General features: G+C 38.9%; 2 protein-coding genes across 4 annotated transcripts; both read left to right on the forward strand.

The window, feature by feature from the left end:
* Positions 1-4,492: 4,492 nt before the first annotated feature.
* LOC131310718 (small ribosomal subunit protein eS19x) lies at positions 4,493-7,990 on the forward strand. Its single transcript, XM_058337894.1, has 4 exons — positions 4,493-4,729; positions 6,480-6,570; positions 6,682-6,865; positions 7,690-7,990. The coding sequence occupies exons 1-4, from the start codon at positions 4,634-4,636 to the stop codon at positions 7,766-7,768; spliced, it is 450 nt and encodes a 149-aa protein (XP_058193877.1). The 5' UTR covers positions 4,493-4,633; the 3' UTR covers positions 7,769-7,990.
* Positions 7,991-11,223: 3,233 nt separating this feature from the next.
* On the forward strand, positions 11,224-24,084 carry LOC131311935 (diacylglycerol kinase 1). 3 transcript variants are annotated; one of them, XM_058339585.1, is made up of 9 exons: positions 11,265-11,482; positions 14,167-15,747; positions 16,129-16,495; positions 17,721-17,797; positions 20,145-20,264; positions 20,670-20,834; positions 21,099-21,236; positions 23,359-23,461; positions 23,561-23,731. In XM_058339585.1, exons 2-8 carry the CDS (start codon positions 14,563-14,565, stop codon positions 23,410-23,412), a joined length of 2,106 nt encoding a protein of 701 aa, XP_058195568.1. In that variant the 5' UTR covers positions 11,265-11,482; positions 14,167-14,562; the 3' UTR covers positions 23,413-23,461; positions 23,561-23,731. The 3 variants fall into 3 exon arrangements, with proteins under 3 accessions (XP_058195566.1, XP_058195568.1, XP_058195567.1); XM_058339584.1 differs by lacking the exon at positions 23,359-23,461 and having other exon boundaries at positions 11,271-11,289; positions 11,440-11,482; positions 23,561-24,084; XM_058339583.1 differs by lacking the exon at positions 23,359-23,461 and having other exon boundaries at positions 11,224-11,482; positions 23,561-24,084.
* Positions 24,085-24,600: the final 516 nt, after the last annotated feature.

Genomic DNA, 24,600 nt, shown 5'->3' on the forward strand with positions numbered 1-24,600 from the left:
TAACACGTTTATCGGAAACTTAATGCATTAAAAGTTCCTACCAAATGGTATTGAATCGAAGTGATTTTTGACGAGGTCAATGTTATCGACGAGTTCTAAATAGTGAACGGTTTTGATCATTGTCGTGGGCTTAGGAAAGACCTACAAATTGTCAAAACTGGACAACAGATTGGAGGGGAAGAACTGGACCCGAGCCGAGTCCCTTGATAGTAGTAGTAGTAGTATCATACTGAGTACTATCATAAGGTGGGATGGTGCAGCGCCTATGCTAAATCTCACTGTTCAAAAGTGTTATGGTTGGTTTGGATTTTTAAAAAATTATTTCGTGGAAGAGTTTTTTAAAAATTCGGACTATTGATTGCAGAGATGAACGGTGGAGACTCCGGACAAAGCACTGTTCTGTGTAGCGCATCAGGGGCATGGGGCGCTACAGGGCCCTCAGATCCCATACTATCGTGGTATTTAAAAATTAAAGGTTCTTCATTGTGGACTCAGGGGGAAAAAAATCTCCATATATAATAATATTGCTTTCATCCCCACTTGTTGACCTATTTAAGTATTTTTTTTCTTCGTTTTATGAGACAAATTATTCTCTCAAAATATTTTATTTTTAATTTAAAAAATAAATACTTATTTTAGTTAGTAGAATGAAGCCTTAAAAATTCTAGTAACTTATTAAAATTACATTATCATGGCACTTGTCGTATTTTAATTTTATTTTTTTACCCTAAACGTTGTTTAATAAAATCATCATTTATTTATCACTTATAATTAAACTAGCGAATGCCCGTGCCTGAAGGCACGGCGCAACATATTTGGAATACAACTAAAGATATATGTGGAACAATGAGCAAAAGGAGGGCATGTTAAAAAAAAATGGGTAGGAACAAATTAAACTTTGGAATATGTACAGGACAATTCGAGATGCAAATAATATTCAAGTTTTACACAAATTTTCAAAATCAATAAATCACCCAACACACGTAATAAAAATTAACTACGTCAAACCAAATATATTTTTGTAAAACTTAACCTGACAAATAAAATGTCATTATCAAATTTTCAATGTCTTAAAAAAGCTCTTATCACGATGAATCCAATGTCTCTTTGCCAGTTCTCGATTTCCCTACATAAATAAGATTAAGAATTATTAAATTCATCGCAAATAAATATGAACTGGAAATTAAATGAAAATGATAACTTATCACACCTACAATAATTTAAATCGTTGTATTACCTTTGAAAATATGCCAACACTCTTCTGACCAATCATGGACAATTTTGACCATTGGGTTGTCTCCTCACCCCTTATTTAGAAATGTGGACAACTCCTGTAGATTCATGGACAATTTTGACACTGGAGTTCACACCCCAATAACACCAAATGGGTTTGAGACTCATCCGATGGTCACAGAGGCTTTGGATGCATTGAGGCGTTCGTTAGTGTTCTTTCGCGGTCGACCAGTTGGGACAATTGCAGCATTGGACAGCTCTGATGAAAACCTTAACTATGATCAGGTGAATCCCCAAGCACCCTGGCACAATATGTTGTGCAAAAGTCTTTTTTAAGGAATTGGTTATTCCAAGCTACTACATGCAGCATATTTGGATTTGTTGCATAATTTCCAGCATCTGGTTAAGTTTATCACAGGGGGAGAAACTTCACAGTTCTTTCTTCTGGGGTTTTTTTTATCGATTGTTTTTGTCCAAGAAGAACATAGACAGACAATTGATCATACATGCTTACATTTTGTACTGCATAGATCATTTTTTCTCCATGTATTTAACATAAAAATTATGGAATACATATTTGCTTACAGCAAGATGTACTCTGAACTACCTATAGGATTCATAGCAAAACAATGTTTATCTAGATGCCGAGGTCACAATTCTTTAACGTCTCGTGACCTAACTTTCCTCTACTCGCCTAATTCAACATCTGAAACTCAGGCGTCCAAAGTTTGGCCTACCAATAACTTCTTAAACCCTAAAACGTAACCTATAGAGGCCTTTTCCAGGTCATAGTAGCAGTACAATTACTTGCTGCCTCAAACACTTCTACTTTGTCATGGTAACATCTTCTTTTCCCAAGGAAAAGGGTTGTCGTTAAGAAACTCATCAGAATTTAAGACAAACTAAAAACAAATGCAAGAAATACATAAATTGCATTACGGGTACTAATTAGGTTTGCAAGAAACTCCACAATTATATGGAGACTTACCTCGGGAACATGTACGGCATGGTGGTCTCGCCCATCGGCTCTAATATTCCGGTCTCGGAGAGGTTGAATCTTTACGTACAAAGTCAACAATTGAGAAAGAATTACATTAAAAAAAACATGGGTAGAAAATGTAGATAATCAAACACGATTTTGATTAATAAGAGTCTTACACTTGTATTTATCAGCGAGTGTTGTTCCGATCGCCTTTCAGTGGTTTGCTTAAAAATACGTTCTCGTTCTCGTCGGGCACGTTGTGCTAGTATTCCTTTTGATATATCTTTACCGGATTGTTCCTGAAATACGTGTATAAACAAATTTGAGAAATTAGAATGTCGTTTAGCTAATTGACTACAAAGATAGAAGATAGAAGATACATCAAAGGGTGATACCCGTGAATCTTTTTCTCCATTGCTAACACGTGTTGGCTTTCCTTTGCTGTTCATTGCCTAATGCAAAAAGAAAAAAAAAATCACAAACCAAGATTGGAAAGAAAATATTGAAATAGTGGCTCTTTATACTATTGATATGAGGCAGACCACCGCCTTGAAACGGAAAAAATAGAGTCACTTATGGCTCTTTATACTATGCTTGTGTGAACCGATGGAATAGAAAAGCTTCAATTGGCTTGGCCTAGACGAATGGCAACAACTTAATTGGTCTCGTAATGTACTGAAGCATTATTTCTTTGAATATTGAGGAGCTCAAGAAACACTATGCCATTCAACTGACCCACGTTGCAGAAAGCATAATAGTTGAAGCTAATGAATTATGACAGAACAATTCTACAGTTGCAATTTGAGGTTTTGGGAACAAATGTAGGAAGCTTCGTGGAACTACCCCATAGTCCTACCCATCGCGGATTCCTCGATCGCATGGCAATGGCATTTAATTTTTTCACTTGTCTTTTCTCTGGTTATTTGTCTTTTTGTCCCTTTTCCCTTTCTTTATTTTCGCTTTTGTATTTTGGGTGCCCGGCGGATGTTGTAGTTTTCGTTGGCATGAGAATTGTTTCCCTGGTCTTTTATGAGGTATCATTCCTCTTTTGCATGTTTATTCCATCTTTTGATGCAGACTTGCAGTTGCTCATTTATAATGCAAAGATGGGAAGTGTGTTCCATTAACATTTGCCTACTGTCAATAGGCGAGGACTGGAAATTGAGTGATACCACACCTCGACTTCACTTAAGATTCTTCTAAAAGCCTCGCTGTTCATTTTGTTTTTATTGTCCAATTATTTAATAAAGGAAGTTCATTATTGTACGAGGCATTTTTACAAACACCTTGGATGCATTAAAATAAGGAACTTCCGGTTTGACCGAAGACGTACTACCGCTTGAACATACCGATTACAAATTGGATACACGCAATGCATGTGCAAGTTGGTCCTATTCTATATTGCAACTAAACATGTGAACAGGGCATGAATCAAAGAACTGGAAAAATCTATATTATACAACGTACAGGGCACGAAAACAATACAATCAGATTATACAACGTACATGGCATGAATCAACATTGCCCCAAAAAAGAAGAAGGTATAATCAACATTGCACAAAAAAAGAAGAAGGTATAATAACCCGTAACACTTCGTTTCCAAATAGCAGTCAGATTAAAGCATAATTGATGTTGGGTCGTTCAAAGAGAGGGTCTGGAAATCTAGAAATCAAATCGTCCCAGAGAGAGAGAGAGAGAGAGAGAGAGATAGCGTGAGAGGGAGAGGGGTCTTGGCTAACCTGCGTGATGAGAGGAGGCGGAGGAAGGCCGTATTCGGAGAGAGAGAGGGTCTGGAAATCAAATCGTCCCAGAGAGACAGAGAGAGAGAGAGAGAGCGAGATAGCGTGAGAGGGAGAGAGGTTTGGAAATGGAAATCGGATTTCCAAAATAGGAGGGGAATGTGTGATTAAAAAATGGTCAAAAAAAAGTTATCAATTTACGGACATGCCATTATGTAGAATGGGTGGTAGAGATTTATGCAGGAGGAAGAGATAAATCTGGAGCGTTGGTTGTCTTTTGGATTCAAACACAGCTCTGTTTTATTATATAGATTTAATAGAAAAGAGTAAAAGAGTAAACTCATTACTATCTTTTTTACTGGAGTATCTTTTACTGGGAGAAATATCCATGATGTTTAAAAAAAAAAACCCATATCGACCGGTTTTTTTGTTGGTCTATAGGGGCATTAGAGCCCACTGACTAATCAACCCTTTTCAGTTGGGCTCAGAACCCAACTCCGCCCGCCTTAACGGCCCACGGTCCCATTACAGACGCCTCCAACTATAAACCCTAGCTAGCTTCACTTCCCTACCCCAAAGTTTCTTACGAGCGCACAAGAACACAAAAGCCTCTCGCTAGAGCTCAGGACAGATCCGCCGCCGCCGCCGCCGCCGCACAGTCGCAGCATCAGTAGCAGAAATGGGAGTAGAAATGGAGGCAGCGAAAACTGTCAAGGATGTCTCTCCTCACGAGTTCGTCAAGGCCTATTCCTCCCACCTCAAGCGCTCCGGCAAGGTCTCTCTCTCTCTGCGTCTCAGTGTGTTTATACGCATATTTGAGCTAGGTTGTATGCGTTTGTTTTTGGGTTGAAGCTCGATTTTAGACGGCGATGATTACATATGCGTAATGGAGTAGTAGTATAATATTGGAGATATATAGTTGGGTTCTTGTTCGAGGGTGTCTTCTATTTATTGATTGATCTATGTGTGAGAATACGTTCTGATCCAATGACAGATCAATTGTTTTTTTTTTGTTATAGAACCATCTCAAGCATGTATAGATATGTAATTGCGATGATAATTATGGATGCGCTATGGAGTTTAATGATGATAAGAGCGTAGAAAAGGTTGGACAAGTATTTGTTGGTTTCTCTATCAGCATTCTCTTCTATTCAGTGTTCTAAGAGTCACGAGGCGCTAGGCTGGTGGAAGAGGGGCACCTGGTGTCTAGAGGCTGACCCGACTAACTTTCTAGGTGGCCGACTAGTCGGCGCATAGGATGTTCATCTGGGCGTTGGACCCTTGCCTAGTGCTGACTAGTGGGCCGCCTAGACCAATTTTTAGAACAGAGGCACTCTAGCAGGAAAACCCCAACTGATCCTAAATTGGAATGAAAGATTTTATTAATAGCATAATTTGAAATTGGGAAGGCGCAAAATGGCCTCAATTTATAAATTTACGAGTCTTCCTTGATTTGAGTAAATATTTGAGTGTAACTCTATTTAATATGGGTTGGAGTCGAGGAGTGATTTGAGTGAAGGTTGTTTTAAGGGGGTTTGCTCAAATTTGAGTTTCAGTGGAGATTTGACTTTTGAGCTGGGCCCGGAGATGCTTTTCTGGTGCCTTTTGTTTAATAAACTTACTTATTGTTAATTTGCATGAATCACTGTGTATCTTATGCTGTCTATTGTAGTGTTTTCACACTAAATTCCATATGTAGGAGTGCATCGTAGGTCATCTTATGTGCTAGAGGAAAAATTTGTTATCCGTTTGTGCATTCATCATTGACCTGTTTTTCATTTCTCTAACTTTGTTTAGTGTCTAGGTTTCATATTTGTATTCGCTTATCTTTTTGGTCAAATTTGGAAATAATAACGATAGTTGGATGCTGGGTATGATGACAAGATTGGACTTATACTTCAGTTCTTGTGTACTTTCTATTTACAGTTGCCAGCGTGGCAGTGCGAGGTCAGTGAGCTTTTGTCCATAATTACACGAATGTGAGTGTGTTGCATATTGGAATCCAATTTTAAGCTTTACTACTAAATTTGTAAGGAGAAAATGCTCCCAACTCCCAACTTTGGATACATAAGAAATAAGGCCAGTATGCGAAGTTGTATTGTTTGAATCTTCGCCCCTGATAGCTACTGCACTTTCTCTCGAAGATTGTGTTAGCAATGTGATTAGTAAATGTCTTGTGGGGGGTTTTGAGCCATTGCTCTTATGTTGTTTTGGTAACTTTTAAAGAGTGCAATGTTTGCAAGTGCGTGTATTGGGGGGATGATCAATGTGATCACTGTTTTGTTATTGGAAATGCCAACTTTTGCTGTGCTGTACTCAAGATTGTAACCTTCACCTTTATTCTCATTGTTATTGTGGGGTCATTACAGTGTAGCAACTTCATGGCCATATGGTGATGTGCAATATTTGTATACAATGTCATCGACTCATCCGAGAACTTACAAGACAGACAGCTGTATGATTGCCCTAATGTTACTTGTGGTCCTTTCTAATGGTCTGTTTGATATTTCTTTGCTCTATGATAGATGGAGTTACCGCAGTGGACAGACATTGTGAAGACTGGTACGTTCAAGGAGCTTGCCCCATATGACCCTGATTGGTACTACATTAGAGCTGGTGCGTGATTCTTCATTTTGCCTTCCTCCATCCATTGCGCCCATGAGCGCACGCATGTAATTTGTCCATGCACGTAATTCGCTTATAACTCAAACCCGATTTGCATGGCAGCTTCTATGGCAAGGAAAATCTATCTCAGGGGCGGCCTTGGTGTTGGAGCTTTCCGGAGGATCTATGGTGGGAGCAAGAGAAATGGCAGTCGCCCACCCCATTTCTGCAAGAGCAGTGGCTCTGTTGCAAGACACATCCTTCAACAATTGCAGAACATGAACATCATTGACTTTGACGCAAAGGGGTAAGCTTCTCTATACACCTTTTGGGTTTAATGATTCATGCTCTATCCACTACTGTGCAACATTGCCACTGCTCTTTCATTTTTCTGATGACCACATAAAAAATGTGAGACAACCCACCAGGGCCTGACCTTTTTCTCGGTTCATCCATTGTTCTGGAAGTTATAATTTTATGGTGTGTTGTTTCCCACTGGACTAAATTGCACTAGCATTATCCTGTGTTATGCATGGGCCTTCTGATTTATGAATACTTGTAAAATTAGATTCATTAGTAATTTGAACACAAAATTACATACGAATATTATTTTTGAAATACTAAAAGTATTGATTGGGTTTACCTCACAAATAAGAAAATAGGTGATAGTTAAGAAGTTTCATACAAATTGATAGGAATGATAAGTAAGACTCGGCAAATGAAATAAGTGGAGAGAATATGTGATTTTTCGTTTCATTTTTTATTCTGAAAGTTCAGAAATAAGAATTTCTGATGTTGCCCATTGAATACATTAACATTGCCATTCTGTGTTTGGCCTATAACAAAGTGTTGAACCTCATAGAAGGATTTCAGGCACCATATGTTCATGTATATTGCAGATGAGATGACAATTGATTTTTTCCATTTTATTCACTTTAAAAAAAACTGTATTGACGGTTAGGGTATGGAGCATTTGCACAGTCAGTTCTATCGGTTTTACTATTATTGGCTTTTGGGAAGCGGGTATTTTTCAGTTTGAGACAGTATATAACTCTATGTTCGGAGTACTCTTTTGCCCTGTTCTTCGGTGATTGGATTTATTACATTCTGAAAATTATTCTTGTGTATCAGTGGGAGGAAAATCACATCGAGCGGCCAGCGTGATCTTGATCAAGTTGCTGGAAGGATCGTGGTTGCCATTCCCCAGTGAGAGAGAGATGGAATCAAGCGTCTTTATGCGCCGCATTGGATACCCTGAATTATAAGTTTGGTTGTTTGGATGAGAGTAGATTTAGTGTACTGTTTGCACACAACAATTTTTCCCTGATCGTTTGCCTGGTACTTCATGATGAAGATGTCTATTTTTGGATTTGATGCTTTTGTTGTCAACTTGCGTTTTATGATCTTTAATTTGTGAGCTCATTTCCAGGAAGATTTTTTTAGAGCGCAAATTTATACTGCATTAAGATAGGGGAATTAAAATGAGTACGACTACTATAGAACAAACAAAAATAATTTTGCACCACTGCTGCTTGTTTAGGGCATCTCCAGCCGCAGCCCATTTTTTTTTTGCTCAAATTAAGGCTCTCTTTGGTATGAACAATTCAGTTTTTAACCCTAACCACCGTCACCGCCGCTCACTGCCACTGCTGTAACTGTAACAATCAGGTATCTCTCTCTCCAATCACTATGTGCCACTCGCCACTGCCGAAACTGTAACACTTAGGTCTCTCTCTCCCACCACTAGAAGCTACAACCGGTGACCTTCAAAGCCTCTAGGCCCTAGATCTGTATTCTGCTACCCTAGCCGGAATTGCCGTCGCCGCCGACCCTTGTTGGAGTTGATGACGACGAGGACGACGACTGTTGTAGTGCATTCAATCTCCGTCATTGCTTGTCTTGAGTGTTTTCATTGGTTGCTCTATAGTGACCATCAAGTTATGTTTTCTGGGTGCTATATTTGCTATGCAGGATTTAATATTTTATATAATAATATCGTGGGTTTCACTAATCTAAAGTATTTATATGCTATACCTATAGGCGGTGGGTCCCACTATTTTATGAGTACCACCTCCGTCTCAAATTGTTGTCTCTTAACTTTTTGTAGCATCTCAAAAAATTGTTCATATATATTTTTTAATTTATAGTAATATTTTATATATTCAATAGGGTTTGGTAGATCTCAATTAATTTTTGTTAAATAAAGATTTGAAATCATAAAAAGTAGTAGTATTATAGATGGTGAATTATAGACAATATTTTTAAAAGGTTCCAAAAAGAAAACATGCACAATTTGGTATGGGTAAAATATTAAATTATATTGCAAAAGTTTGTTGATATGGGTCTTACGTAGACCGTCTCATTTAATGAGGAAAATAACATAAAAACATTATGGGGTCTGACAAATATTCTATATTTATATGCTAACTAACTGGGTTGGACCCCCTGTTATTGTACACATTTGATTTTTATTTTATAAAACGGGTCCCACAAGGAAAGGATTTACAGGTATTGAAAATGATTTTTTGAATTCTGCAAACAACGATTAAAAATCGCCTCTCCGCTTTTATAGATGTAGATATAAATAAACTAAAAAATAGACCCAAACCAACCCAATCCATTTAAAAGTTTGGTTAGAATGGGTCTAAACCCATCTATTAATGGGTCTCAATTAAACATCAATTGAGTCAACTTAAATAACCTAACAAGGCATGCATATAACCCACTAACAACTTTCTCATCGATTGGTCCCTTTCGGCAAACGATGAAACGGGTTCCCCGCTGCTTCTTCATTGACAGAGCTCCTCTCTCTCTCTCTCTCTCTCTCTCTCTCCCTGTAATTGCTGCCCCACTGTTTCGCTCCCACTGGACTGGATTATGATTTTTGAAACCACAGGCCGCGAGAAATCTTTCGTGCCCCATGGGTATATCCCACGTAATACCCGCTAGGCATATCCGGACTGTCTAATATACTTTAGAACGGTTCCGATTAAAATTCTCTCTCCTCTCACTCCAATATTTTTTCTTTCCAAATCAGAGCGGACACCACGTGGCTTGCTCCTTAACGTCTATTTGATTACAATAATAAATTTTGTGGACGGAAAAGACATGAGATCTGCTCGACACTGTGGGCAATTTCAAGGAACATACTGCGCTAAGGGAATTAAATACTTATTTTTTGAATAAGATGTGATGTATTATGAAAAAATAATTTGTCTCATAGTAAAACGGGAAAAATATTGAAGCAAGATAAATACGGTCTAGAGAATAAAATCACAATCAGCATAATCTTTTTCAAATCAGCATAATCCATTTCGCGGCAGACATTTCGGTAATCGGTAACTTTTTAAATTTTAGTATATACTCCTAGTATGTAATTGGATTAATAGGCGGGTCGGGTTTGATTTTAAATAAATGGGTCGGGTCAGGTATGCTTAATTGAACTCATAATTAATGGGTCTAAATGGATCAATAATTCATTAAAGACCCAACCCACTTACGACTTGCTCATTTTGGCCCAAACCCGCCTATTTAACACCTCTATTACGAACCAACACAAGTAACAAGTCAAGTTTAAACAACTCAGTCATCAGCTTCTTATCCTAGTAGTATCTTGAACGAAAACAAAATACTACAGTACAAAATAACATTCACTTGAATTTTCTACACATTCATAGTTACCATTTTTTAAATTAAAATAAAAACAAAATACAAAAGGCAAAACAAATGTGTGAACGTCAATTGCAAACCCACAGGACGTCAGGACCCACTCCCCTCCAACACGCTTCGGTGTAGAAGTTGACCGCGCCTCTTGCACGTCCATGTCCCAAAAAGAGTGTTTGAAATAAAACGAACAAGTGGGACGCAACTCTCCTATCTCACCCGAAAACACTATGAGGACCGACGACCGGGAAAGAATTGATAGAGTACATAACAATTGTGAGGGTCGAAAAAAAACAAGAACAAGTGGGGCCCAACTCTCCTATCTTACCCGAAAACACTATTGACGGGGAGAGAACCGATAAATTGTGAAACTTTTGAAATAAAAAACGAACCGATGAAATATGAACCATGCTATTGGTACAGACAATCTGTGCACAGATTGTGCACAGATTTTGTGGTGAGGCCCACCACGGATTCCATACAAATGATTCGAGCCATTCATTAAATGTAAAATATTTTTTAAGAGTCTCCGTAAAAAATCAGCTCAATCTAATAACTATAAGTACTCGATCCAATTATCTAAATTTTCATTCAGATTTTTGAATAATAAAAAGTTAGATGATTAGATCAAGCACCTATAGGTATTGGATTGAGCTGATTTTTTTGTAGAAACCCTTGAAAAAATGTTTTACATTTAATGAACGGCTCGGATCATTTGTGTGGGACCCATGGCAGGCCCCACCATAAAATCTGTGCACAATCTGTGCACAGATTGTATGTACCAGTAGCATTTCGGATGAAATATCACCCGAAAAATACTACAAAAATCGACGAAAAAGAACCGATGAAATATCAATCAACTGTGCCCAAGCCCACAATTGTTTGGTATCCATTTGTACCTTTCCCTGTCGGTACCGGCATTAGGGATTTCGCCACGTGTTAATTCCTTGTGGGGAGAATCTACGCATCTCTAGACTCCCCCGGCTACGTCCCCTTCACGGAATCTTTACACCGTCGTGAGAGAGAGAGAGAGAGAGAGAGAGAATCTATAAAGCTGAAAAAGAAAAGGTAAAAAATAAGCGCAAAAAATTCTACAAATCAAAAACTATTAATAGGGCTGTTGCTTTACGATTCCGTCTGGGGAGATTTTGAGAGTTATTCCTTTTCGAACATCCTTCCGCCTTCTATTTAGAGTATCTCTCCTGTTTCTCTCTCTAGGGTTTGCCCTTGATCTCATCGTCGCTGCCAAACTCTTTACTCTGTAAGTGTTTCTCTAATCTTCTGTCACTGTTATTTGTTTGATCCTAATGTGTCAAAATGAATTGTGTAACGGAGGAGGAGGAGGTGATATGCTATGTATGGAAAATCAATTTGATTCGAAACCTCCCGGTTGCTATCAATTCCTTTGGGACCAGTTGATACAGGGCCTTTTTTTTTTGAACCGCGTTGATACAGGGCTTTGCCTCTGCTTTAATTGGGGCCCGTCTAGTGGAGGGTGGGATTGGTCATAGGATTAGTTGAGGTGTGCCTAAGTTGTCTCGAACAACTGAGTTATCTAAAAAAAAAGGAGAGAAGCACCGGAATCGATAGGGTTCAGTGACTGGTAAAAAATGACACTGAATGTGACTAAATTATTAGAAACTGGGAGGAAGAAAAGTAGAGGAGAAACTTAGTATATGGGATGTATATTTTTTTGTAATGGTAGCAATATAAATAGCAAAGATAAGGTACCAAAAGTGAGCAGTTTCTCTACTAGGTTCGAGTACTTACAAAGATGGAGAGATTGAGAATGTTGGAACATATATCAAATGGATTGGCTCGACTAGCGGGGTGCTTTTAGCCCATACCAAAGTGGAATGAAGAAATTATTGAAAGATAGCATTGTCTTGTGCGAGAAATGGTTGGGCAACCAATAAATAACACATGATTGAAAAGTGAGTGCAGCTGAGATGAGAATGTAAAGATGGATGTGTTTATTATAGGAGAGAGAGAATAGATGTCATAGCATTTTTGAAATGGTAGGGGTGGTATCAGTTGAAGATAAGTTGAGAAAAAATACAAATTAAGATGACTTTATGACAAACAATGGCATTGGAAAGTAATAGGTGATTGTAGGTGGAAATGCTTGGGGAGGGGAACACTTACATTGACATGTAATATTTTGGCGAAAAAATAGGTGAATCTATTCATCTCCATACAGCTATGAAGAAAATGATTCTGTTAGGATTATTGCTATATTTAGACAATTTCACCAGGAAAATGTGAAGTTTTTATTCATCTAATAACTTCGTATTTGGATAAGCTATTTGTTACTTTGTATTCACATTGTTTTAGGTTCATGGAGAGTAAAATCAGGCTTCCGAGTGCAATAGTTGTTACCACTGTACTTGTAATGTTTGGTCTTAGACTCTTAGCTTTTCTTTTTACCCTTGTTGAGTGGCATGAGATGGTGGTGGTCTGCATTGGACCTAATTGTAAACTATTTTCCTTGCAAAATTTTATTCCACTTAAATGATTCTACAGCCTGAATAAGTGGTGTTTGAGCTTGTCATCCCACAAGATATGGGTGCCACAATTACATTATCAGTCATGCATTTATATGTGATGCACATGTCATAATTTTGAACTGGAGTAGTCTTTTTGCGAGCCGTATAGTCCAATAATACCACTCACTGGTAAATAGCGCAATAACAGCGCCCCCAGTCTGCAAACTACCCCTTCCACAATAAAATTCTGCCCTCAGATCCCAGGATTTCTCCCATTTCAAGGTCTGCCCTCAATCCTTGGACTACCCAAAGCTGCTAGTCATTAAGCTAGCTAGCCGTTCCTCTTCCGTTCGACGGAATACTTTCTTTCTTTCACAACAACCTTCACAGCTCTCAGCTGAGTCTGAAAACTTAGAGGTTTCTCTGATCGGGAAATTGATTCTCCTCGTTTTCCCTAAATCTGATTTGGCTGACCTGACAGAACTTGGCAAGCTTTACAGAGTAGGGGCGAGGTCACCATACTAATATATAGATGGTTTGAATCAAGTGAAACCAAAGGCATTCGGTGGCACCCAAGATGCTTAGGAATCACAGACTTTTGGAAGGAAACGAACGTGGCACGGCACTTGCTGTAAAATGGGTTCGCTAAGGACTAAGCAGTAAGGATAGGGTCTTGTATATCACACTCAAGGTTTTAAACGGTAATGGCAGTTGTGTACCAGTAGCAGGAGTACTGAGCGATACGTACCGGGAATCAGGTGCAGCAATCGTGAACTTTTTGAAATAATTTTTGGTGTCAAAGCAATTAAAGCAGTCACACCGGTCAAATATCAATCATGAAGTTAACAAAATTCAGATACAAAGTGATACCTATAGCGGCCGCTAGTTGCAAGATCGCTTTGGTTTTAGTGAATTTTGCCCTTTTGGAAGGAAGTGCACCGTGTTGGGAATTATTGTGGGATTCCTTTGGTTTTGTTGAATTTGCCTGTTTGGAAGGAAAATGTGTAACATATATCGTTACATGCATTCCACAACATAAATCATAAATGGCAAGTGTAGTTGGCTATTTAATTTTTCCTAGTAACACTGCTGCTGATGACTACCTTTTAGTCAGGATGTTTTCTTTTTTGTGTGCCTGTGGCTCCATAAATCTTAAAAATCTATTTCAATTCTATTTCTGGTGTGTGCATCAAACAACTTGTTTGAAATAGGTGTTCAGGTCACTTTTCTTGAATGCAACTTTGGGCAGAAAAACATTGCAAAGTGCAAACCTTTCTAGGTGGATGGGCTCTTGTATAAATTTGATTTTAAAACAAGTTAAGCTTCGAAATATTTTTGCAAATTTACCTTGTAATTTCGGCCACGTATTTAGCTATGGTGAATCATATTGTGCTATTGGTGTTGAACCAGATATTAGCATTGCCATTCTGGACCTAACACTGTTTTTTTTTTTTTGCAGGCAATTGGTAGTTTATCTTTCCCTCTTGAGTTGCTCTCAAGTTTTGTGCATTTCCACCAGCTTCAATATTAAGTTGTCGTTTTCGGTCAGATTAGAGGGTTAATGTATGAATGAATTGTTTTTTTTTTTTTTTTGGTTTCTTCTTGGAAGGAAGTTTAGAAGAATCACAACTATACCGCTTTTCTGAAGGAGTGGTTGGGCTTCAACTCACTTTATACTGAATGCAAGACAGTAGTAATTTGTTTTTGGATTTTTGGTAATGTTAGGATGGGAGCATGGTGGAATTTTTTTATGTAGATATTAGGAATGATTTTGCTCAGAAGAGTTTGTCAATACGATGTTGGTTTGTTCCTAGTCTGCATTTAGGATCCAAAATTCTTAAGTGTTTAAAGAAGAATGGATGAGGACCGAGCACCTGCTTTCGTGTTTCCAAGTTGGATCGGACAGAATCAATCTGAGATGGCGGAATCTCGTCTCTTCATCATTTCTTGCTTTATTGCTGGCCTAATCGGGATCCTGACTATAGCCTACACTGCCTTCCAATGGAGAAGAAACATAAACTTGAGTTGGATGAAAGCTATAGCTAGGTCAAAGAAAAACCCAAAGGCAAGGAATAAGGTTCCCGTTTCTCCTCATACATGGGTGTTGGAATCTATATCTCGAGGAAAAAGTTTGAACTGCTGTGTGTGCTTAAAATCAGTCTCTCCTTCTCAAGCTCTTGGTCCAATGGTGGCCTCTGATACTTTTATATACTGCTGTAGCATATGTGGTGCGGCTGCTCACTTAGACTGTTCCCCAACTGCTCACAAGGATTGCAAGTGTGTGTCTATGGTTGGATATGAAACTATGGTACACCAATGGGCAGTCCGGTGGACTGAGGTCACAGATCAACCAGATGAAACTTCCTTCTGTAGCTATTGTGAAGAACCATGCAGTGGGTCTTTCCTTGGGGGATCCCCTATTTGGTGTTGCTTGTGGTGTCAACGGCTGGTTCACGTTGACTGTCACAATAGCATGTCCACTGAAACGGGTGATGTTTGTGATTTGGGCCCGTTTAGAAGGCTGATTTTATCTCCCCTATTAGTTAAGGAGCTGAACCACTCTTCTTCGGGTGGATTTTTGAGTTCCATCACCCATGGAGCTAATGAGATTGCGTCTTCTATGCGTGCTACTATTAGGAGTCAAAGCAAGAAGCACAAGCAGGGAAATGACACCTCTGCAGACACCAGTGATGGCAGTGCTATTGGGGACCCATCCACAGATAGTACTGCTGAAACTCCTCAAAAAATGAACGGATCTCATAGGATGGATGAAAGTATTAATGGAAACCTGAATGTTGGTGCGGCAGATCAGCACCAAGATGGTGATGCCGTTAAAAAAATGGATTCTCAGCCTAGTTTTAAGAGAAGTTCATCAAATCAAAATGACGAGTCTCATAATTCAGGGTTGAAACAGAGATATGAGATAATTGATTTGGCGCCGGATGCAAGACCCTTGTTAGTTTTCATTAACAAGAAGAGTGGGGCTCAGCGAGGAGATTCACTCAGGCAGCGGTTGAACATGCTCTTGAATCCTGTTCAGGTCAGATTCTTCAACCCCCCCCCCCCCCCCTGCTCTCTCTCTTTCTGTGCGTGTGTGTGTGAAGCAATAAGCATCGGTCTTGTTAATGGGCGGTGGATAATACTCACATAACGCATAAAAGTCAGGATTCCAATACACAATTCACACCAAAATACTCAAATACTCATTCATATCTTACCATATACTTTTCATGAATTTTAATGCACATGTTGTCATTATCCACCATACCAAGGGGGTGCATTAGCATTTTCCAAGAAACGTATATTCCCTCTGTAATGTTTGTGAATGATGTTGGCCTAGTCACTGCAGAATGTATTGTTTAAAAGGCCATCGTCTTGTTTAAGTTTTTAAATATTTGACATTAGTTGGTGCTCCCTCTAGGTTTTCGAGTTGAGTTCAGCACAAGGACCGGAGACGGGTCTCTACTTATTTAGGCGGGTGCCCCACTTCAGAGTTCTTGTATGTGGAGGAGATGGTACCGTTGGCTGGGTGTTGACTGCTATAGACAAACAAAATTTTGTTTCACCTCCCCCTGTTGCGATCCTTCCTGCAGGAACAGGGAATGACTTGGCCCGGGTTTTGTCTTGGGGAGGTGGTTTGGGTTCAGTGGAGAGACAAGGGGGCCTTTGCACTGTCTTGCGCCACATAGAACATGCTGCGGTAACCATCCTTGATCGATGGAAGATCGCAATTCTTAACCAGGAGGGAAAGCAACTTCAACCACCAAAATTTATGAACAACTATCTAGGTAAGCCAATGCATTTAATTTCTCAACCACTCAGGTTGTGTCCAGAGGTTGAAGTGCAAGCTCTTGATGTAGATTGCAAACTTAGTGTCATAAATGAGCATTCACTTGGCAGGCGTATTTATGGTTCATACCTTGCTCCTGAGGGCTGTGAACCGCATACGAGAACAGTTAAGTTTGTAGATTTTCAGATTTGTGATTTGCTTTTGTTGAATAATTGGATGGGGAGAAAGAAGGTGATTCAGATCTGGTTCTGGGCTCGAGGCGTAGGAAGTGCTGAAATGAGACGGCAATTAAAAATGTTGGTTAAAAAAAATTACAGCAATTAAAAATGATTTTAGTCTGGGCATAACACCAAAAGCTAGAATCATACCAGACGCACCAAAGACTACAACAGAAAAAAGACAATAACAGTACCCATAAAATCCCCAATTGATGGGGGACTGACTCTATCCTTTCAGTTAGTTGCAACATTTAATTGCCTTCGGAGCTGTCTACAGGGGGCTAGGGCTCATCCTACTGCAGTATGGTGGGGGACGAATGCAAGTAGACCTGACCTTAGGCAATATATTTACATAGTAGCTGCTCTTAGAAAGTTGTACCTTCAAAGATTACGAGCTTCATAAATCTATCGAACCTGCTCTCTGTGAAGTTATCGAAAAGACACATTACATTAGAATTCCTGCATTCTCTAGAAGTTGGATCTGTATTATCAACTTATTAGTGACTTCTCAAAACCATCTGAAACCTAAATGATCTACAAAAACTTCCATTAGTTGGTTGTTGGTGGCTCTAGCTTCTTTGGCCTCGTCTTTATACTGCAAAATCATTCCTTGGCTACGGAAGTAAGAAAACGTTGACGCAGATGATTCATAATCAACTAAGAATGCTCAGTTTGAGTTGGTCCTGCGTTGAGGCCACCAATTTCGAAAGTGCACTTCTTTTATTCATTTAGTTATTCACTTTATAGCCTGTTTGGTGGGTTTGGTCTGTCAGGTTATCTGGTAGGACCCGTTCTTGGTCATCCAGTGAGATTTGTGTTCTAGAGTGTGGGGCAGTGCCCAATAATATGTTGCCCTTTGCATGGGGCTTCGTTTGGAATCTGTAGTTTCATGTTCTTATTCAGTTGTTATCTTATGTTTCAAAGTTCATAAGTTTTAGCATTTTACATTAGTTTGTCATGGTACTCCAGTGCATTATGGTGACAAACAGGTCATTGTTGTTGCAGGGGTTGGTTGTGATGCAAAGGTTGCTCTTGAAATCCATAATCTAAGGGAGGAGAACCCGGACAAGTTCTATAACCAGGTAACTATGATTTTACTTCCAAATGAGTTTTGAATTCCCTTTCAAGGCTATACAAGTGACTCATGTGGGACTTTCCGAAGCAAAAAAAAAAAAAGTGACTTGTGTGGTCTTAGGAAGACTGAAGTAGTCCAAACTGTGGTTGCTCTATAGTCTTAAGATTTTAGATCTGCAAATTAACAGTTTTCCTTAGTGTCAAAGTCAAACAATGGGCTGAATTTGGCATCTCTCTCTCTCTCTCTCTCTCTCTCTCTCACACACACACACACTCACCCACACACACCCACACCCGCGCGCACATTCACTTGTGTTATTGGATCTAAATTATTCATGTTTAACCTTTTAAGGGAGAAAATGAAGTGTTTCAATGAGGTTTTTAGTCACTTGATCCATTGCATTTGATTGCGACAATGTTTTTAAGCAATTTTCTTTTATGGAAGAGTTTGTCTTAAAGATACCAACCATCTAGAAAGAAAGAGAATTTTGAATTAGAAGAGATTGACACATTTCTGGAAGTATTACCAGTACTGCCTCCATTAAATCTATCTTTGTTGACAGAAAAATTTAGTATTTTCTGGAAGTATTACCATTACTGCCTCCATTAAATCTATCTTTGTTGACAGAAAAATTTAGTACTCGTTTACAGGATATTAAGCTCTAAAATGCTGTTTCCTAAAAATTGGCCTAGGCGGTCACCCAAAGTCTAGATTTTAGGGTTAAGTGATATTTTAACAAAAACAAAGTATATGACATCTACCGATTTTGTGTTAGTACTTAAATTTTGTTTTGACTTTTGAACATCGAACTTTGTATTTGACTAGTTGTATGTTTTTGTTTTTTTTGATCGGCTATTTGACTAGTTATTTGTTACCTCTTACTACTTACTTTCTAGTTGTTACTTTAGTCTTACTTGTTTTTCCCTAGCAGGGAGGAAGATAATTTGTAAAAAAAAAGAAAAAGAAAAGACAAACCAACTTCCTGGCAATTTTTAGAACATTGCTAGTTATTTTTAGAACATCGAACTTTGTATTTGACTAGTTATTTGTTTTTGTTTTTTTTTTTGATCTGCTATTTGGCTAGTTATTTGTTACCCCTTACTACTTACTTTCTAGTTACTTTAGTCTTACTTGTTTTCCCCTAGCAAGGAGGAAGATAATTTGTAAAAAAAAAAAAATAGAAAAACCAACTTCCTGGTAATTTTTAGAACATTGCTGAAATGTGCATGCCTTCAACGTGAAGGACTGCCAATGAAGAAGGAAATAAAATGTTAAAACTGCAGGGTGAGTACCAACCTCCTATTAGGTAGTGTTGTGGACTTGTTTGGTGTTTATAAAAAAAATAGAAAAACCAACTTCCTGGCAATTTTTAGAACATTGCTGAAATGTGCACGCCTTCAACGTGAAGGACTGCCAACGAAGAAGGAAATAAAATGTTTAACCACAGGGTGAGAACCAACCTCCTATTAGTAGTGTTTGTTGTGGACTTGTATGGTGTCCTGAGTCACCATGACCGTGTGTTAACATGGTTAACTTTTTGTTTAAATGACATTAAAATCAGTTTTTTCTCTGTGTCAGCATAGCCTGTTGTTTAGAGTGGGTGCCATCTTACTTTTCTATTTTTAGGAGCTTATGTCATTGTGGATTTCTGGTTGGCATAACAGATGACATCCCAATGTGTATGCCGTTGTTGTCCATTTTCTAGATTACGAAGTAGTCGAATGAATTCCAGGCTTCCAGTGAAATGTGAAAAGGAATTTAATCCTGACTTTCTTACTCTGTCACCATTTTCCCCACTCTGTGGTTCTCTGCACCAGCAATCCTCTTATGTCTCTGGTAACCATTATTCTTCCAATAAATAAGTCATCTTCGAGTACTTGTGGTCTTTGGATTAGATTCTTAACTAGAGAGCCAATCAGCCAAATAAACAATGATTTGCTGATTTCTGCGTTAAGTAAGTTTCCGCGTTAGGTAAGATATGCATGTATATATTTTTCGGGCTTATTAGTTATTTTAGGCCCACAATAACTTAAATGTCGTAGTTGTGAATTGCTCGCCTGTGTGAATTTTAAGTCGTATTTGTGAAATTGCTCGACTCTGAATTTTTCAGTTGACTTAGTTCTAGTACGCTACAATCCATTTAATCTGGAGCACAGTTATTAGAGTTTCGATAGTAATATTCAGTGAAAATTGTGCTCTCTCTCTCTCTCTCTCTCTCTCTCATTCTTTTTCTTTTGCTTTTGTGCGTGATTGGGGTGGGTCTAGGCTTCTCAGTTAGATTGGCTACTTGGTAATGTGATTGTAATGTGCTTATTCAGTTTATAGAGCTGATTTTGCCGCTGATGTAACTGCAGTTTATGAATAAAGTTCTTTACGCAAGAGAAGGTGCCAAGACTATAATGGACAGGACATTTGAGGATTTTCCTTGGCAAATTAGAGTGGAGGTGGATGGAGTTGAGATAGAAGTCCCTGAGGTGGGTTCACAGGCGACTTTGTTGTTTATGTAGAACTCAAGGTCTCCAAGTGTTTCAGAAATTGTAACTATGCTGGTGGAGATATGTAATACTCCTATTCTGAACATAATGGAATTGTAGTACATCACGAGCTACCAAATGTTGATATTTTTTAACTTGTTCCAATGTGACTCTGTCCCACCTATTCATTTTTTAACAATATTTTTGCGAATCATTTCTTTTGTTGCATTACGTTTACAGTTTGGGTTTCACAAATCTATTTAGTTTGTTTCTTACTTCCAATATTAAATATTCCCCCCTATATTCCAGACATACTTTGGCTCTGAATGGTTCAAGTTTTGGAAATTTCACAGCACAACCATTATTGTCTGAAGATTATGATAACGACGTTCTTGATCTTTTCAGGATGCAGAAGGTGTTCTTGTTGCTAATATCGGAAGCTATATGGGTGGTGTAGACTTGTGGCACAATGAGGATGAAACGTATGATAATTTTGATCCGCAATCTATGCATGATAAGATACTAGAGGTTGTGAGCATATCAGGAACATGGCATCTCGGAAAGCTTCAGGTAAGTTTCTTCACCTGCTTCTGCTTTCAGCCTGTACGGTTTGTTGGTTTTTGTCTACATCTTCATCACTTTCCAATGTTGGTTAGGGCCTGTAACCGAACCACGCTATCCTTTAGAGATTCTTACTTGATAGAATTCTAAATTTTCTAAGGATTGTAGTTACCTATCTCTACTCAGAGAAAAACCTGGATATCTGTTTGGATTTTCAAGAAACTTTTCAACTAAAGCTTTTGCTCTTCTAAGCCGTTGTTTTGTGTGATACAGGTGGGGCTTTCTAGGGCTCGAAGACTTGCCCAAGGGCAGTTAATTAAGATTCATCTTTACGCTGCATTGCCTGTTCAAATAGATGGGGAGCCTTGGTTGCAGCAACCATGTACATTGGCCATCTCTCACCATGGCCAGGTTCTCTCTCTCTCTCTCTCTCTCAATGAACGATTATCAGATTTTATTTGAAATCCTCTTCCTGTGGGCTGCGTTGAAGCCTTTTCAAATCGAATTCGCCTAAATAAAAGTTGAAGCTATATGACATGGCACAGTTATTTGTGTGAAAGCTTACATAGCATTTGTTTCTCGTATCTTGCTGGTCTATGAAACCATTTCGTTTTTATATTCTGGTTTTCTAATGCTCCTGGTGCTAGTAATTTACTAAATAACACGGTTTAAACCTGCTCCTGGTATTGTATTGTTGGCCCCTCAGATTGACAGTGACAGAACTCTTGAGACATGCAGAACTTGACGTTCTCTGTGGATATCTTGTAGTTGTTAGCAGGACCTACATGTGTCGGTTTGATAATGTAGCAATAGTCCCCAGTAAATCTAGTTGGTTGGTCGAGGAATTGGTCTTATTGTTACCCTCACTGGCCTCTCGCTACTATTACAGTTGCACCGCACACTTCAGGATTATCTGGTTACAAGTAATGGCAATTGGTTGTGGAATTGCAAATTTTTGGATCCCCTATCAAACCCTAGGAATGAAACAATGCACATTTTCAAATGATTAATGTTTTGATTTCAATGTTGAAATCAAAGACAATTTTTTCACTTGTATCTTGACTTTTTATTCAATGTTTGCAGTACAACCAACGTGCAGCCATATATCCATGGAAAGTTTACATAGCATTGGTGTCCTCTACGATTTTAGGCTTGCATTTTATGCATTTGTTGGTCTAATGACATGGGCCATCAAGGGAACCTGGGGGCTGCCGTTGGTTTCTAACCCCTACTTCTCTTGGTTGCTTTTTACACGCCCCATTTCTGACACGTGTGTAGTGGTCCTTATGTCCCTGACCAGTGCATTGGGCAAACATTCTAGCCTTCTAGGCCAACTCTGCCCTTTTCTAAGATAACCAGTTACTCCTCCGTTTCCATTTTCTTTTCTTTGAGTCATAGAATGTAGTGGAAAATATGTTTGACCTCCTTTGGAATGCTGATTTATATATATATATTTTTGGTACATCGGAAATTCAAAGGATAATAAAACAGAAAAAACAGAACCATGGTTTAAAGGTTACAAAACAACACTAAAAGTCTAAAACTAGTCCCTAAGGACCTAAGGTGACCCACACCCAAGGCATCTTCAAGGATGAAGAATCTGACCGAAGGTGGGGGCTCCTCATGCACCAAGAGGTATTCCCTTTGTTCAGAATGCTGATTGATATGTGGGTGTTGAAAGTAGCAAGCTCTTTCGAGGATTTGAAATATGTGAGTAAATGCAATCCTCACTTATGTGCTCTTGCCTCTGTTGGGCCTAGAGTGCCCCTTGGAATTGGTTACACAATGTCACTCCCTGCGACCGCTCTAAAAATATACTTGCGGGTGCGATGTTGAATGCCATAAAAGATTTAATTGAAGCCCTACCTAACATCAATTGGTTTTAGGAGAGATGGTAGAAAAGCGGTCCGACAAGCGGTATCAGAGCAGGAAGTCATGGGTTCGAGTCGCAGGAGCGTCATCGTGAGGGAGGGATTGTTGGGCCTGAAGTGCCCCCATGGATTTAGTTACACAGTGTCACTCCCTGCGACCGCTCTAAAAACAGACTTGAGGGTGCAATGTTGAATGCCATAAAAGACTTAATTGAAGCCCTCCCTAACACCAATTGGTTTTAGAAGAGATGGTGGGAAAGCAGTCCGACAGCCTGAATCGGTCGTCTTCTGGGAAATTGTAAACATTGACCTGTGGTACTTGTGCTGCTGCTTTAAGCCCACCAGCAGTGTACAGGATGCTCTGGTAATTGCATGTCGCCATGTCCCATTTCGATCTGAAGATAGATAACCACAATTGAGCAAAGAAGTTCACGTCTTTGCACTACCTCTATTAGGACCTAACCCTTGGAGGGATGGTCCGTCCCTGGTTATTCAATTAGTTAACTATGTATGGTTCTGAAGCCATGCACGGGAAATGGAATTTAGTTTCAAAATATGATGCATCTATCTACATTCCGAATTGATGTAAATGATCCAGATATGCTGAGTGCAGTTTATTATTCTCTATTGGGTTCGGGCCTACTTTTGGGCTTCATACACAGGATCCCTCGTATTTTGGAGGCAAAATCTTAGGCTGTGTTTGTATCATCTATTAGTGGGGACATTTACAATGCAAAGGAAAATGATGGGGATCTGTTTTAGCTGGTATCTTTTGCTTTACCTTTCCTTCTTCCATGACTCAAACACAGCTTCACTGGTTTGAGTAGTTTAACAATCTCTGTGCGATTTTGACTTGTTCTACAGGCCTTCATGTTGAAGAGAGCAGCCGAGGAACCTCTCGGTCATGCGGCAGCCATTATTACCGATGTGCTAGAGAATGCCGAAACAAATCATGTAATCAACGCTTCACAGAAACGAGCTCTTCTTCAAGAAATGGCTCTGAAGCTATCCTAGAGTCGTTCCTGCCCACGCCAACACGAGATAAAATACATAGTTATGAGCTGCAGCCGGTTTTTGGAGTATTGCTTCTTTTGTGTTTATACATCTCTATCGGCTTGTCATTGTCATCTGTATTGTAGTATCTTTTGAAATCACACTTATGGCTGGTAGCTCAAGTTTCTTGTAAATGAAGTTTAATTAGTACCAAATTAGAGAGAGACTTCCGGGGCAGGTTTGTTCAAGGCAGAGTAGGTGTGCCTTTTTTTTTTCCTGAGGATTGGAGAGGGTTTTTTTTCTTCTTGTTTTTGGGCTAGGTTATTTGTTGTTAAGATGCACAGGAGACCGATTTGAACTATCACAGATCAAAAGAATATAGATGGCTTGTTGAATGGTTTGGCTTGTTATTCAAATCAACTTGTTTCTTTGTTTAGTAAACCAACTCGATTGCAAGTCTGGGGAGTAGTTTTCGCAGAAAATTGGTCCTCCTCGCCGAAATGCCCTTTTCCTTTTTCCATTCATTGGAAGTACAAAATGTTGTACTTCCTTCGTCCCATTACTCAAATTTGGTGCTTTTACAATTCGTTACTGCTTTTTGCGATGCTTCTTTTTTGGTAGATTGATAAGATTGCAGTAAGCCTATGGACTTTTAGTATTTGTTTACTTTTTGTTGCCCATGTAGTGTGTTTCCTATTGTATGACATCATATAGAAACTTACATCAAGCATGGAATTTTGGTACATCTTTGGCAGCTTTTTCAATTGTATGGCATCATATAGAAACTAGTACAACAGAATTTAGTGACACCAAATTACCTCCTATGACTGGAAAAAAAACAAAAAAGGAAAACGGAAATTGATTCCTACACTTCCTTTTTTGATAACCATACTTTCTTTTTTGGATTTTAG

The sequence above is a fragment of the Rhododendron vialii genome, chromosome 12a, assembly GCF_030253575.1.
Source record: "Rhododendron vialii isolate Sample 1 chromosome 12a, ASM3025357v1".
Taxonomy (NCBI): domain Eukaryota; kingdom Viridiplantae; phylum Streptophyta; class Magnoliopsida; order Ericales; family Ericaceae; genus Rhododendron; species Rhododendron vialii.